The 17,797-nt window shown below is 25.6% G+C and overlaps 1 protein-coding gene across 1 annotated transcript in view; it reads left to right on the top strand.

The window, feature by feature from the left end:
• LOC129616428 (lachesin) overlaps positions 1–16,931 on the top strand; it is a 135,608-nt gene extending 118,677 nt beyond the window's left edge. Inside the window, exons 7-11 of the mRNA XM_055532054.1 lie at positions 1,670–1,753; positions 4,946–5,055; positions 13,385–13,441; positions 16,324–16,542; positions 16,698–16,931. Of these exons, the coding sequence (XP_055388029.1) occupies positions 1,670–1,753; positions 4,946–5,055; positions 13,385–13,441; positions 16,324–16,542; positions 16,698–16,804 (577 nt within the window). The 3' untranslated portion in view covers positions 16,805–16,931. The remainder of the gene's footprint in view (positions 1–1,669; positions 1,754–4,945; positions 5,056–13,384; positions 13,442–16,323; positions 16,543–16,697) is intronic.
• Positions 16,932–17,797: the final 866 nt, after the last annotated feature.

Below are 17,797 nucleotides of genomic sequence, written 5' to 3'. Positions count from 1 at the left end.
AAAGAATTTAGAAAAAGAAAAATTTTAATTTTTAAAACGGGCTGCTGCTCTATGGAAATTATGGCTCATTTTTGGAAAAAATTTCGTTCCTAAGAAAAGAGACTTACACGAATTACTGGAAAGAAAGCCTATATAGAAAATTTAGTTATACAGGATTTAGTTGCATAAGCATTCGGTCAATCACAAGAAAATTACGATTCTGGAAACCCATTCAAATATCAATATATGGCAAAAAAGCGTTTCAGTTAAAATTGAGCATAGACATTCACATATTATACGGCAATTTCTTCAATTATTGCTCAATTATCTGAATAAAACTATTGATACCTAAACAAATGTCACAAATTCTGTATGGTATTTTTGTCGTCACAATGAGTTCGCAAGCAAATGTCCTTAATCATACTTCCCAATTTAATACAATAATCTTAAAGGAATCCTTATTCTTGTTCATGAATAAAGAATCAATAACCTTGTCTTAAGATTTCCCTCTAAATTTAACAAAATTATGAATTTACGATGAAATTTTTGCATACTTCAAAGACAATAATAATATTATGTATTGAGCCGGCTCACTGTTTTATAAAATCTTCGGGAAATCTGCAAAATTTTTCACTTGTATCCCGTGTAATAGCTGCTTTATATAAAAGGTAGCGTGCCCCCTTTCTTCTTTTATGCATAATTTTTAACGATTTAATTTTATTATGTAGAGCAGCAATTTTTTCGTAAATATTTCATAGAATCAAGGATAGGAGAAAACAAGGAAATTTTTCAGGGAAAAACTTTAAAATTTAATTTTTCTCTTTTTTTTTTTTAACTTAATTTTCCAGTATAGACAAGAAGTTTTTAAAGCAGTTTGAATTTTTCATAATTTTTTTTTCTTGTTCTCTCAAAGTTTTTCCTTAAACAAATGCAGATTTTTTTTTTTTTTTGATTAATATAGAAGTAAAAACAAATCATATTTGAAATTTTTTAATTTCTCTATAGTTATAACATTTAGGAATTTATAACACTTTTAGATCTACTAAATGAAAACTTTAAATTGAGTAGTTTAATTGATGAACAAGAAAATTAAACTTTTTTTTTTATTAATCGTTGTCTGTTCGAGTAGTTTTCCCTTAGTTTTTTCTGCATTTTTTTGTTAAACTATAGTGAAAGTTTTAAATTTGTAATTTGATATAGTTTTAAGTGAATATAGTTAATTTTTTTTTTAATTCACAGTAATGAAATTTAATTGAATTTTAGTTGTATTTCATATTTACTTTAACTTTAAGACTAAGTTAATAAAAAAACATGCAAAAACACAGATTATGGGATATAAAATTGAGTCTAATTTAGTATAATGGCATAAATATATATGGTATAAAGCACAGTAGACGTTGTCAAAATGCGGTTCATGAGAAACATGCCGCTGATTCAGCTCTAAAATGCGGCCCACTATTCTTACTTAACTCAATCATATAGATAATTGAAATACGTTAGGCACATAAATTTCTCTAAAAATTTACGTGGTACAGGGTTAAATTTTGTTGGCATTTTCATTCAAAATTTTTTACATAACATCAGTTAACATTGTTCAATAACAAATTATAATTAATTTTATTAAAAATATTTTCATAAATTATTTTATTATTAAAAAATTTCACTTATTCTTTTATTATTTTCATTTCAGAGCTATCATTTATTGGGTTTATAATTCAGTGATGGTACTTCCTAGTAAAAAATATAAGACAGAGTATACGGAAAATTCTTACAGGTAAATTGAATTTTTTCCTTTTTTTTCTTAAATTAGTTCTCTATTTGAAACACAACATAAAAATTTACACAATTTAATCTTTAAGAAAGAATATTTAGTTTACAAGAAGACACAACCTTTTTAGAATTTTTTAGTTTACAACTAAATAACTCATCACATTTTGATAGAGATTACCCAAGTATAAAGAATTTAATAGTTCTTATTTCCTAGTATTTTGAGTCTACCAAAATAGCTTTTTAAATGGTTGATTGGTTGGTTGGTTAATGTGGCAGGTGCAGCACAAATGTACCATTTTGCTACTACTATCCTATAATCACCAGGCTGTCATTGAGCGTGCAATTACAGCTACCCGACTTTCTTGAGGAATCTATCTTTAATACACAATGCAAATCTTCGGTATCTCAAATCTGATAATCAAATATTATAACTTTCTATGAAAAGATGTAATTTGAGCCACTCAACACGACAATAAGGGCTCAAAAAGCAAAATATCATTAAATCACCTTTAAGTATCACTTTCAAGAGTGCAATTCAATCTCGAACATCTTGTATAACAATAATTACTGAATATAATAGCGTTAACTGTACTCAATAATAAATATTGGAAAGTATATTAATTTTTGGTTTATAGCTCAAATTTAATTAAAATCAAATTAAACAGAAATTTTAAGGAAAATCAAGAATAATAACAGAATTTTTACTATTTTGAATAAATTTTCATAAAATAGAAATAAATAATTTTTTTTTCCTATTAGATGAATAAATCTCGAAAGACGAAGAAGGACGGCGCTCTCTGCCTTTTTACTCCGACAGTGTGGGAGCGGTACTCCTACTCTAAAAAATCACCAAAACTCTGAACGAATAAAATTGGTCGTACAGACCAACTATTACTTCTGCACTAACTTGGTTTTTCCGTACAGGAATTAAATACCTTCCATAAGGAAATTGGTATTTCGTATTAAATCGAAAGGTCCTTTTTCGTTTAAGTCTTCTTCCATATTTACATGCTGTTCTAGATGAGCCCTATGCTTTGTAGCACAACTCTTAATTTAATCTATAACCAAAGGAACCCCTAGGTCCCTATGGATCTTAAGCTCTTATAAAAACAGAGGGTGTAATGCACAAAATCATAAAGTGCATTTGCTATTATTTTTAATAGTTTCAACTGTTGCATAATTGAAAAATATGAGTTCCTTTACCATCGTTTTTATTACAATGTCGATTTCAATAAATAAAATAGTACACAATTCTTCTATATAGCTCTTAAAAATAATTAATTTATTTTATTCAACAAAAATAATATAGAATTTTTTTTTTCAAATAAAATACAAAACAATTTCCTATTTTTCCTATTTTTGTTCCATTCAATTTCTTTGTATACTTTTTCCCAAAATAATAGGAAAACAAAATAGAAATCTAAAACAGAAGAACAATAATAGAAAACAAAGCTTGCAAATATCCGTTTTTTAAAAAGCAAAGGGATTCTTTAAAAATACACAAAGAATAATATGAGATGCAGAAAATAAAAAAAGAAAAAACAACAGCTAGTTAGTGAAAATTTCAATAAAAAGTATGTTAGTTTAGTAACTGTTTTATTCCTTTTTGCAATAAATTCTAAAATAACTAAAAAGTTTTGTCTTTGAATTACTTATGAGATCAACATTATTATTATATCCTTTTCTTAATAAAAAAAAAACACAGAACCGAAAGGATTTTTTCTCTTCTTTTTCTTTGTTAAATTTTCTTTCTACAGAGCACTTTCTTGAGTGTGTGTGTGTGCTTTAAACATAAAATTTTCATATATGTTTTTAACAAGTACAATTTAAGAAAAAAATAATAAAATCTTATTTTCTACTGATCATCTCATTACGCAGGATAATTGAAAAGTTAATGAATATTTTGTAAATTTTAAAATAAAAATGAAAAAACTGAAAACTTTTTATAATTAAAAAGAAAAGATTTGTCCGATTCAAGTTCTTAAACAAAATTTTATTAAAAAATTATTCTTAAGCTCACTTTAACAAGTCTAGTTATCTGAATTTACTGATTCTTATTAGAACCGATTAGTAAAATATTCAAAAATACCGAGAGAGAACTTTGGAAAGCAATTAAATTTGATTTTAGCAGTAGACCACATAAAATTCTAAAAAAATAAAATGAAAATTATTAGTGAAATGCTTGAATAATAATTAAGCTGTAATCTCGGAAAACATTATCAAATTTATAATTTAATTTCATTCTATTTAAATAAAATATTACTCGTATATCTTGAATAGTTTTCTAAAATTATTGAAAATTTTGAATGGACCTCCATACTACTTTATAGGTTTTCTTTTTCTCTGATTCTTTAATTTAAATCAAAATAACCATCACTTCCTTTCTAGTTTGGTTCATATAAACATTCCAAATAGATAACCTAGTTAATCAAGCACCTTGAATCCAAATATCATTAGAATTTTCTCATAAGCATTGCCATATATTGGCATATATTTAAATCATACTTCCAAATTAAACAGTGTCTGTTGGAGCAAGCGTAACATTTTTATGAGCTATGACCATATATTCTACGATGTGAATAGCAAAAATTTGCAAAACCCATGTTCAATTTTCCTAAATTAAACGAAAAAGTCCAAAAAAAGTCAGAGTCCGGCCTTTTTTTTCCCCATACCGAAAAATGTACCCCGATTTTTTAATTTTCCTTTCTTTAAGAGAAAATTTCGGCACAAATTCGATCCCATTCTGATTTTATGAAAAAAATGTTCAGTCATTTTCATTTTTCGGAACAAAAATTTTTCAAATTTCCTTCGTATTTCAGTTTCCTTTTACAATTATCCTGTAATTTATTTGCTTTTGTATGCCCCAATTGAAATGTAAAATGCAAAAATTCTTTCACAAAAAAAAAAATTTTTAAATTTTAATGTTCTTTCGGTTTTTTTTTTTTTTTCTTATTATTATTAAAATTTGTTAAACAAGAGAACAACATACAATCTTCATTGTATTTAGAATTAGGGAATTAAAATATAAAAATACAAATATCAAAATAGAATGCACACAGACACACACATATATATATATATATATATATTAATACACACACACACACAAATAAATGTATTAAATTTTATAGAGATTTTGAATAATAGTGCCCTTAAACCAAAATATTAATATTTATATTTTATTGCATACTTATAGGGCGCATATGAAACTAACCATAAGAAATTTACAATATGGTGATTTTGGTAACTATCGATGCATTTCAAAAAATTCACTTGGTGAAACTGAAGGATCCATTAGAGTTTATGGTAATTTTTATTAAATATAGAAAAAATAGCTATGCTTTTATAATAAATTTTTTTTATTTAAAAAATGTGTTTTTAAAAATTAATCAAATATGTAAGAAAAATGAATGAAAACATTTTAATATACAATATGTGCATAAGTATTATTAATAATGCGGTTACTCTTATATTATACTATTAAGAATTATTAGTTATAGAGGTAGAATTAATTGGGAACAAATTTCAAATAGAAATTACTCAAAATTTATTAAAGATTTTTCAATTGAAAGGAATTTTTTGCCAGGAAATCAGACGTATTTTCATATTTTTTTACGAATTTTCAAATAAATTGCATTTTAAGTTTTTGCAAAATCCAATTTAGTTCACCAAATTTTACACATAATTTATATTGAAATTAATGCCAGAATAATGCCTATTACAATTAGATGTGATGTTTTGGCAGTTGTACAAGTAGCTTCAATATAATTTAAAAAGTTATTTAAATTTTATAATCAAAAATTGTTGGAGCCATAGCATTAAAATTTTTCACCGATAAATATGATAATATAGCCTTTATTTTTTATAAACATCGATGATCCATCTGAAGAGGACATGCAAAGCGGTATACCGAGATCTACCGCATTTTTGCGGAAGAATGCGAGGCGGTAGAGTACTTATTGCACGAATACGAGATGGTTCGGGGAACAGTTTTTGACGATTGAATAAATTTCAAGTGATTAGTTTTAGATGGCTGCAATAATGAAATTTTTCAAAGATCTAAGCACAGCACTAATGTAGATATGAGAGTAACCGTCATAAAATATATTGTTAGTTGACATGAGAAAGGTTAAAGTAATCTTGCTCCAGTAAGCTGATATTGAGAATGATACGATTAGTTGAACGCAAAATATATCAATAAAAAAAAGTGGGTTGACAAATATTTTTATTCTTACGGCTATTACAGAGTACGATCAACTCCACCAATTCTTCCTTTTATATAAAAAAACACTGAAAAATCAATTGAAAACCATTTAAGAAATAAATTTAAGAAATAAATAAGAAAAATTAGCACAGTTGGTAGATCGTTCAACTAGAAAGCGGTAGATCATTGGATCGATTCTAGTTCGGGGTTAAAAATTTTACAATTTTTGTGCCTTTAGCTCGTTCCTTTAATTACGTTATCAATTTGCTCTGCAGTTGAATGGAAAAATTTCCATTAGTTGTTCTTATAGGAATTAATAATAAAGTATAAAGAACAACGCTTTGCTCTCAAATATCATTTTTAAGTTCAATATTTCTTAAATTGTTTCATATATAGAAATTTTTTTATAAAAAATTAAAGCAAATTTCTCTTTAAATAATAAATTATAATTTCTGTTTTTAGGTTATACAATATAAACCATATTAATAATCTTGAAATTTAAAATTAAATTAAATACGTAAAAAACGAGAAAAAAAGTAGAGTTGACCTTGTCAACTCTGTGATATCCGTACGAATTTGTTATCCTATATGCGAATAACTAATGTACCATAACTAACTATGGGGCAGACTATGAATTTAAGTTGCCTTATTACCATATTAATTTATGCAAAATTTCAGTACTATGTGTTTTTCAAAATACTGGTTGTGCCAAACTACTATTGAAGTTGTATGGCAGCTACCAGAAAGAGCCAAGAAATTTTAACGAATTTAATCAAGCACATCGGCCTTACTAATATATTCGATTGTGTCAAATTTCAATACCACAACTTTTATAGTTTCTGAGATATAGCCAAATAAATTTTGAAGTTGTATGGCAGCTACCCGAACCGGTACCCCGATCACGTCCAATTTAAATAGGGTTCTGGCACTTACTACAATAAATCATTTGTGAAAATTTGGTGTACTTAGCTCAATTAGTTTTTGAGTTATCGTTCGGACGGACGGACGGATGAACGGATGGACAGACAAAGCTAAATCAACTCAGAATTTGACGCTGATCAAAAACATACACTTGAGTCTATATCTAGCACTTGAGTCTATATCTAGCGTTACAAACGGTAAGACAAATTTAGTATACCCTTCGAACATACGTTCGTACGGGTATAAAAATTCATATTAAATACAAACTAAAAAATTAATTTATTTTGATTGCATAATTTTTGGATTTAGAAAACTATTATAATAATAACATTTTCTTCAAGGTTATACACAAAAGGAAACAACAAACAAAACTCATTTAAAATGACAAACAAATATTGTCATTATTGTCATCTTCATCTTCATCATCATATACACTCATACAATTATCTCATAGGATCATAATATTATTCTCTTATATCGTATTTTGTGGAATTAAAAATTGCTTTTTTTTATTTTATAAGACATTTTTGAAGAATTTCGCTGCTCTTGTTAAGAAAAAAAACCTAAAAGAATTGCTAAGAACCTTGGAATTTTAATAATATCTACATAATATGTGAATTTCCTAAAAAAAAAAAATATCACGCTCCAATTTACAATTTTTTTTTTTCCTTAAAACATAGAAAAACGTAGATCTTCTACGTTAAAAATATTAAAGAATAAAAAAAAAATTTTTTTTTTTTAATATTCTTTGTCAAGTTTATCTCAAGAGATTTGATTATAACGGGGTTAAAAATAGAAAATTTATCAGAAAATATATATATATATGCACATACATAAACACTTATATGTATACCTTTAATTCCTACGTGTGCATCACATATACATACATATATGCACATGCAAAACATATTTTGCACTTTTATTTAAAATGCACTTGCAACAAATGTCTTATTATCATAGAATCTATAATATTGAAACTCAATTTTAAAATAGAGATGAGTAAAAGAGACGAATATATAAATTTAGTGTAGAAAAAGAAAGAAGTGTTCAGTGAAGTGAAAATAAAAAAAATAATAATTTTTTCTCTGCCTTTTTCTTGTTGATTTGAATAGCAAAATTCTTCAAGGATAATTTTTGATTTTGCTGTTCTTTTTTGCTTCTGTTATTAAAAGATTTTTCTTCCTTGTTCTTTTTGTTTTCGATTTTTAATAATTTGCATGTATAAGAATGTATTTGCAAGATTACGATTTGTGCTCTGATGTCAGATTAAATCCGAATTTTTGCAACTGAATCCATTAAATTTCTCGGAATAATCAAAAAATTTTTGGAAAATTTAAAAAATTTTCATTTCAGGAGTTTGAAAATGCCAAGAACTTAATCGTTATTCGGAGTATATCCACTTTAAATGTACCTTTTTAATGGTGAATTTTGAGCATATTGAAAATATAAGACGAAGAACACTGCTTCGAACCTAATAGTGCCTTCTCAAACCCAATTAATATATCGGGCAATTGATGACTCACAATATAATGTTAATTTGCAATTTGCTCAAGTAGTTCAATGCAATCATTTTCTTTTTTGTGGAATACCTCAAAATATCTTCGCAAACGAGATATTAGAGTATTATAAGATGTCTTACATGAGACCAGGTGTTTTCTATCTAATTTTCTGTGCTATTTTGTATTGTAAATAAACTTCTATAATCAGTTACACGCTATTCGTTCTAGCGATTCTAAAAAAAATCATAAAATTTCTTCTACACTAATAATTTTCAAGATTTTCCTACTAATTCAATTCCAAGATCCGGCCCTGTTTACATTTGATATGCTTAATTATATAAGTTTTTCTTATATTGATAATTTGAAATATTAATTAATAAGTGAAGATGCTGCACTCACAACCCTATTTTCAATTATAATTGAAGACTTCGCGATTTCGTGTTTAATTTTTAATATTCTACTGTTTGTTTTTTGAATCTGTTGAGATTCTAGATAGCGAAGAATGTATATTAAGATATCAACTTCAATATTATCCACATTCTTCATATTACCATTAAATATAGAAAACTTTCACTATGTATACACGGCACAAAATTCAAATTTTTGCATAAAATTTAAAATTTTTTAAAATTTATTTTATGCAAAAATAAAAGTTTTTTTTTTTTTGTGAAATTTTTAATTTTGTTATATTTGTATAACAATAAATCAACATTTTTATTAAAGTATATCTATAGAATAGAAAAAATTTATATACAAAATATTAAAAAGTTCATAAAAAATAATTGTTCTGTCTATAATGAAACAAAAGTTTCCTTAATGTTGAAGTCAAAATACTTGACATCATTTTATAACTTTCTAATTCTCTTCTCCGACAAAATTTTTTTCTCTTCTCTGACTTTTCCTTGATCTCACTTTTAAAAATTAAATCTATTTAAATATGTGATCTGTTCCTCTTTAAAAAAAAAATAGAGCAATTTTTAATTAAAATTAGAATATAGTTTGCGGTATTTTTAAATTTTTTTTCGAAATTTTGAGGTTTGATTTGATGAGTTGATGCTTAACTAAATTAAAAAAAAATTTATCAAATTTGTGAATTTGCATGTGAAAAATAATTTTATTAAGAGTGACACCTGTATTCAATTAATTCATGTTCAAAATGTCGAAATTTCGAAATTTATGAAATTTTTAGATTTCTTACTGCATTAAATAATCTAGTTGATCGCTTAAAAACTCACTAACTTTGCTTAATAAATAAAGATTGAGTTAATGTTATCTACAAACCTTAGTCTAAAACTCGAAAATTCTCATCTAATTAATTTCGTACATTCAACAACCTTATTGAAGCGAAGAATTAAAACTTAAAAGATAAGCTCATTATTCTTGAGCTACTCATTGTCTAAAATTATAAAACAAAAATTTACAGCTGAAGAAAATAAACAAAACCGAAAATCATGAATGCAATCTTTAGTCTATTTTCAACGTATTCTTTGATCCCTCCGGTTGTCTATACTATACTGCCGAGGTACTTGAATTGTTCAACATCTTGTATCGTGGCTGTATTTATGACGAAGAGGATAGTGTTTGCTACACGTTGATTCGGAGTGATCTGGTGATTTTTCTTGTATTTATTTTCAGACCGACCACTGCTGCTTTTATATGCAGCTCATTCAATTTTGCTTGCATGTCTGAATGTGTGTGGGACAGCAGAGCGATATCATCTGCGTATTCCAAATACTCCAGGCGGCTCGTTAAAGTCCATTTTATGCGTCCATTGGAGTGGCTCTTGACTTCAGCATTATTTCGTATAGGGCTATGTTGAATAGTAGCGGAGAGAGTGGACATCCCTGTCTTATACCTGCTTCGATGCTTACCCAATTTACCATTATGGAGGACTCTAGCTTCGGCATCTTTGTATAGAGCTCGTATGAGGTTCGTTATTTTTTGTGGTATTCTTTTACTAGTTAATACTCTCTATATGGCATCTCGCTTTACTGTGTCGAATGCTCTCTAAAATTCGAAGAATGTTATGTATAGTAGGGATTTCCATTCAATCGATTGCTCCACAATTAATCTCAGGGTGTTTGAGTGATCTATGTCACTATGCTATTCTGCGGTAATGTAGGTTTATATATTATATATAAAACCAACATATAAACCGACATTATACAAAATCTACAGTTTAAATCATAAAAATTTCTATGAGCAGAAAATTATTGCTTTTGATGAGTTCCCATATATTTACTGACCAGGAACGCTTGTAAAAATTCTCACTATAATATTCAAATAGCAATCAAGATCTAAATTAAATATTGTTGATCAACAACCGAAATTCAATAATTTAATCTTGAATTATTTAAGATCTTAACCAAAACTACATATAAGAAACTTTTGTTTTCCCAATTAACTTTCAAATATGCATTCCTGACTTGTTTTTCTTAAACGAAACATTCAAATAATATTTACGTAATACTACTTATTTCTTAAGGATTCATAGTAAGGGTATTGAATCTTTAAAATTTTATTCTTTACGTATTGAACCACAGAATTATGATACAAATACACCTTTGGCTTCCCAAAATTTTCCTTAGTTATTTCACTCAAGTGAATGAAAACAAAATAAATGAAAGTGAAAAGTTGGAAAATATTTTTAAATAACAATTTTGTTAGTGATTTTAGAACTCAAAACTTTTTTTCATTCCGGATAAATAAAACAATTTATCGAATGATTTATTTGAAAAATACACACAAGACTCTTATCCCAATTCCACCGCACCAATAATTCTTTTTTGGTATTTTGTGTTTCTGAATTGGAAAAGGCAAAAATAAAAACAATACAGTTTTTTCTCTCTCTATATTTCTCTTGCAAACAAAAACAAAAAATTGATTGCAAATCAAAATCGAAAACTTTTTCATGTTTTCCTTTTATCGGGGAAAATTACAATTACAGTTCTTATAGCATAAGAGCTGTGTAGAGCATATAAGAAAAATTAAACAGTATTTTGCATTTTCTACTTTTACTATTTTTTTTCTTTATTTTTTCTGTTCTCGCTTTTTTTACTCTCTTTTATTGTAGTTTTTTATCAAAAAAATTTTCCAAATTAAACTTTTACAAAGTTTTCGTTTTCGTTTGTTTTGTTTTATTTATGGCAATCCGAGAAGATGAAATGAAATAAGTAAAAAAAAAAATTGTTCATTCTTTTAACTGTTATTAAACTATATATGAATTTATTCATCCATTCTGATTTCTGATAAACATTTTTGATTTGGTTTTTATATTGGTGAATAAAAGATACAAAATTTCTAGGTACAGTAAAACCCTGATAATTATGTACATGAGAATTAAACGAAATTTTTTCATACAACACTGTAGAACAGTTTGGGTGCGGCAGAAACAAGTCATATTTTAAATTAAAAAAATTTCTCCTCAAACTGGATTTCAACTACTAATGTTTTCTGCATGAACGCTTTGTCAACTGAGAAACTACATGATAGCTCTTCTAGGGATTTAGAGAAAACTTATAGTTCGAAATTTTTCTATACGATTGTATAGGTTTTTCACATTATTATTATTGAATTATTGGAAAAATATGTCTAGAGTAAGAAATCTCCTTCCTTATACCTAAAATAATTCACTAAAATTATGGCAATTACGTATATTATGTTTCACAAGTGATGCTCATTTGTATACTTATACATTGTATTTAAATTATAAAGAAATTTTTGTTACACCCGGTCTTCCTAATGTGATTTTACTTAACGAAAATCGGAATTAACTGTTTTAAGTTTGATTTTATAACTAATTCTCAATAATTTGGTATTTATTCTGGCAAAACTTCATCGGAATATCTCATTAAGCTCTCGTGATAACAAGGTGATAACAATATTTTGGTAAATAGAATTTCGGAGTAATTGTATATGCAATGCAAAATTGCCCAAATATCCGAGTTGGACTGTATTATTTTTATATTATTATTTATTTATTTATTTTTTTTCTTTGAAATTTTTTAAGAAGTTTTTTACTGAAACAATTGCAATCGGAACTTAATCCTTAAATATTTAAAAACAAAACATGAGAATAGAAAAAACTGTTTTTCTCTCTATATGAGTATGTAAGTAGGTTTGCAAGGATTTCTGTATCAATATATTTGATTTTGTATAATATGGTGTTTGTAGATCGTTAAAATAAAGGAAAACTTTTAATTTTCTTATTTATTTTTCTATTTATAAATCAAAAGTTACATTTTGTGCAATTCTGTATACTTATTTTTTAAAAAGTTATTTCTAAGTTTTATTTTTAAGTTTGAATTATTTAAAATTAAAGTGTTAAATAAATATTATTTTTATAAGCGAATATTGTCGTATACATGTTTTTTGTAGGTGAATTTAGTTTGAAAATTTTTGATTTTAGATTATTAATATTAGATTTAAGGATTATATAATTAAATTCCTAAAATATCAAATAAGTCTGTGATTCGATTACTGAATTTGCGGAATATTTTATGCAATATCACAATAATTGTTGCATTTTTTTAAAAAGAATGTAATAACACATGTATCTCATCGAAAAAACTGCTTTCTATCAGACACACAATCCTATGCAAAAAAAATTTAGTTAAGCAGGAATCGATAAACAATTCAGTGAAACCAAATACCCTCTGCCTTATACAAGTTTATTAAAATATGTTCTCTTGTTACCTAATCAATTGATAGTTTTAACATTACAATAGAACGAAAATTTCTACGAATATACAGAAAAATTCGCACAGTATCCAAAATTTTAATCATATTGGGACAAAATTTGGTTTTAATGAATGTAAAATACCTGGATTTGGGTGCAATATACAAAATATTACGCAAAGTTAATATTTTTAAACAAAATCGCCTAAAAATATGCAATTTTTTCAATTAAATAAAATTTTACTAAATTTTAGCTAAATAAAATTTATTAAATCTAATTAATTGCAATTCAAACACATTTTTAATAATATAAAATTTTTCTAATATTTTTCAGAAATTCCAATGCCATCATCTCCATCAAAAGTAGTGCATACAACAGAACCAAAAGAAAGTAAGTTGAAATTATTTCAATAAATCAAATTAAAGATTTTATTTTAATTTGAATTAAATTTAATTAAAAGATTTTATTTTATTTTTTTTTTTTGGAATAGAAGATTATTATAAATCTTCTAAATCCTTGATTATGATTTTTATGATTTCCTTATGATTTTTGACCTATTTCGAGTTAATTTCGAATTTGACTTATTTATTATACACCATCCTTTAATATTATTTACGTCAATAATTTTTTACTAAAACCAAATAATAATTAAATTAAATCCTCAACCTATGACCAACATAATATTTTTATGTAGTTGTATAAATTTCATGTGGAAGATGATATCAGTCAAAATCAATCAATAAAAGAATTTGATAGAATCGAATCTCAATGCTATATATTCCTATATTTTTGCTTATATATTATACTTACATGGAATAGGCTCATAGATCAAAAATATTCCAACTCCTTTGTGGTATAAACCTATTTTTTTTTCAAGTTTACACTTTCTGTCTGGTCTAATTTCCTATTTACAATATTTTAGTATATTTTTCTCTTTTATTTTTCCTTCCGATTTTTATAGCCTATACATTTTTATACAAATTTGTTACCTATTGTTATTTACTGTTTTTGAGTTTATTGATCTAAACATAATATTGTATAACACATGCTTATCGATAAAAATCAAAATGTTTTAATAGAATTTAACAACAGATTAGATGAGGTAAAACACTATAAAGGTTATGTTCTATAAGTCATAAAAGGATCTAAAAAAAAAAAATCAAATCTTTGGTATAAATCTTGAAAAGTTGAAAAACAACATTTTATATATACCTACGCACTCATGTCCCTCTTTATCCCCTCAATATTAAGACTTGTATTTTAACTTTGAAATATAAAAAAAAAACAAGAAGTTTAATAGATATTTAATATTGAAGGACTTTGATTAATGGTACTTGATTGACTGTAATTTCTTCCTTTATTCCTCAGAGAGGGCAAAAAAGCCAAAAAGAACAAGAAAAATAAGAACTTCAGAAGAAATAAATGATTCTAAAATTCAACAAAAAAAAAATATTTACAAAAGATTAGAAAAGTATTAAGAATGTTGGTAAGGAAAGAAAAACAATGAAACAAAACAGCAACATCCTTTTCGGATCAACCAAGTTTACGTACAATTTTTTTTTCGTTCTATAGGAGTTCCTGTTTCCAAGTTTTGTGAAACTTACGAATTTTTACATTTTACATAAGAAATATCGGTTTTCCAATTTTAAACGTGCTCCCTCCGTTTTATTAAAGAACAGGTTGTTTACGTCGTTCTAAAGTCAATAAGTAATTTCATGCGTTTTTATCGAAAATAGCGGTATTTTTTATATTTTACATGGTAAATATTGGGTTTTTTTAGATTTTATACGTTTTTTACATTAAGTAATAGACATACGAGTTTTTTACGTTTTTTACACTTTTACGGTTTTTACGTTTTTTACGTTTCTTACGTTTTTTAAGTTTTTTTTCACGTTTCTTTACGTTTTTTTTACGTTTCTTACGTTTTTACATTTTTTACGTTCTTTACGATTTTTGAAAAAAGTAAATTATTAATTTTTTTACGTTTCCTGCAGACAATAGAGCGTTTCTCTACTTTTTAAATGAAAAACACTTATTTTCTAACATTCTAGCTGCACAAGAAGGTTTTTTACTTATTATTTAGAAAATAGGGAATCCTTTAAGTTTGGTATGAAACATGTTGAATTTGTTACGCTATAGCAAATTGTGGCATTCAATAATGAAAGTAGTGATTGCTTTAGATTTGATAGCAAAAAATAACACAGAGCTCAACCAAGAATGCGGGGGAAAAAATTTTTTTGTACAAAATAATCTGACATCCTTTCGCAAATCAAATAAAAGAAGATATATAGCCTTGAACTAAAAGTATTCAAGCCACTGCAGTTGGTAATCTAAATAACCAAAAAAAAAAACCAAAGAAAAAAAAATTTCTTAATAATATAAAAATAGTTTCTTATATTTTAGAGGGGATAGTTCTAAAATTGTGCACGTGATATATTTTAATATTGTATACAAAAAAAAAATAATACCTACTAAAACTACAAGGATTCTTTAATAAAACCGGCATTAAAACTCAGTCGTTCATGTTTTTTTTGTGTTAGAGAAAATTTAAAAATTTATATTTTACGTTTTTGGTCGTATAACAAAATGTCCTTTTTCTTTTTCATTTAACATTTAATAATATCCTTTTGTTCAACAAAATACTCTTGAATAAGTAAAATTTTTTTTTTACCGCAAAAGGATCTGCTGCTTTTATTTTTTGATTTGCTTTTTTTATTTTTGGTATGAAGAATGAATTTTTTATAAGCCATTTACGATATCCTTTATACTTATTTTTTTTTTTTTTTGATTTTGTTATCCTTTTCTCCTGTCTATAAAATTTTCATTTTTCTTTGTTTTGTTTGAATTTGATAGATTTTCTTTAGCTATTTTTAATTCTAGAATATTTAATGAGGAAACTTTTACTTTCTTTTACTGTTAATAATTTATTTAAGAACAAAAAAAGAAAAAAACAAAATAAAGTTCGTCACAAAATCGATAAATTTTTCCTATCCTTAAATTTTTTAAGGTGTTTTCTTTTTTAATAATGTGTCATATACAAGAAAAAAAAAACTTTAATAATATCTGAGATTTTCATTTTATTCCGGTTTTTCTCTTGAAACGGATTCTCTTATTATATGGACTGGCATATTGTACTTGTCAAAACATTTTATTAAAATTTTTTTCTTACCATTTTTTACTGATAATTTTTGATTTATTTTGAAAACAAAATATTCAAAATAATCGAAAAATTTTTTTAATTTATTACTTTTTTTTTTGTTATTATTTTGCAGGTAATTTTATAACACCTAGAAATGAAACACCACGTACAATGCAACCAGAAGTTTTATTTCCAATACGATCAGAGAGTCATGGTACATCATCACAAATAAATGGTAATGGTTTAGGTACTGCTGCTAGTGGTACACAAGATCGTAAAGGTGGTACAGTACCACTTGGACAAAGTATATTATATACGGATTATCCACCAAAAGAATATGGTCGTAATAGTGGTAAGAATATTTTTATAATTTTTATTGTTAAATTTTATTAATATAGAAGTAGTCAAATTTTTATAATGAAATTTTAATACTCCATATTTCAAAAAAAAAAATTCAATTTTATTAATTATATTTTTATATTTATTTTTCAATCTCTTTTATTATAGGTTCTTCTTCGATAGGGTATTGTAATTCACCAATTTTTATTAGTAATTTGAATAGTTTTATAATTTTATTAGTTTTATTAAGATTAACTGCTTCAATAAGATCATAAAATTTAATAAAATTCTATATATAACATAATAATATAAATAATATAATATTTATTTATAATTAAATTAAAAAAAAAATCCTTTAATAAAATAACAAAAAAAAATATTTATATGAAATTATGGATTAAAATTAAAATTGAAACAAAAAAAAAACATCACATTATACATATATATATATATATATATATATATTCGTTATATTATCATATATTTATAATTAATATTATTTAATTTTCAAAAAAAAAAAAACAAAAAAAAATACAGAAAATGAACGATTATGTTATTTATAACAATATAAAAATCAAATACGTTATTGTTGAGATTCATTCAAAGGTTTATAGACTCTAAACATATAACATTTGAAATGTAAGTACATATTAAGTATGTAACTAGTAGTACAATACTTCAAATACGTAACCCTTCAATTGTATAACAGTTTGGGTGTATAACAATTTGGGTGTATAACAGTTTGGGTGTATAACAGTTTGAGTGTATAACAGTTTGGGTGTATAACAGTTTGGATGTATAACAGTTTGGGTGTATAACAGTTTGAGTGTATAACAGTTATTTTATATAACAGTTAAAATGTATAACAATCAACATGTTTGACGTTTCAGGTGTATAACACTTTAATTGTATAAAAGTTTGAATGTATAACAGTTAAGATGTTTGTATAACACTCAACAAAGTGATTAATGCTTCAGGAGTATTGCACTTAAGGAGTATAAACTTCTGAGTATATAGCACTTTAAGTGTATAGTACTTTATGTGTATAACACTTTTATCTCATAACACTGCACATATACAAATTCTAAACCATACTTGCTAATGCAAAAGAGTATACAAAATGAATACTTACTCATACTAATTCCAACTTCGGTAAATAACTACTTCCGACCGAAGCGAAGGCTTCATATTTCGAGTTTCCAGACGAGTTTTTACTCCTGCTGTACTCCTGCAGAATAGTTCTGATTACCATATTCCTTTGAATGAAA

Source organism: Condylostylus longicornis, unplaced genomic scaffold (genome assembly GCF_029603195.1).
Source record: "Condylostylus longicornis isolate FDR11 unplaced genomic scaffold, ASM2960319v2 ptg000203l, whole genome shotgun sequence".
Classification (NCBI taxonomy): domain Eukaryota; kingdom Metazoa; phylum Arthropoda; class Insecta; order Diptera; family Dolichopodidae; genus Condylostylus; species Condylostylus longicornis.
The sequence above is the reverse complement of the archived record's forward strand: the minus strand, read 5'-3'. Positions and strand labels throughout refer to the sequence as shown.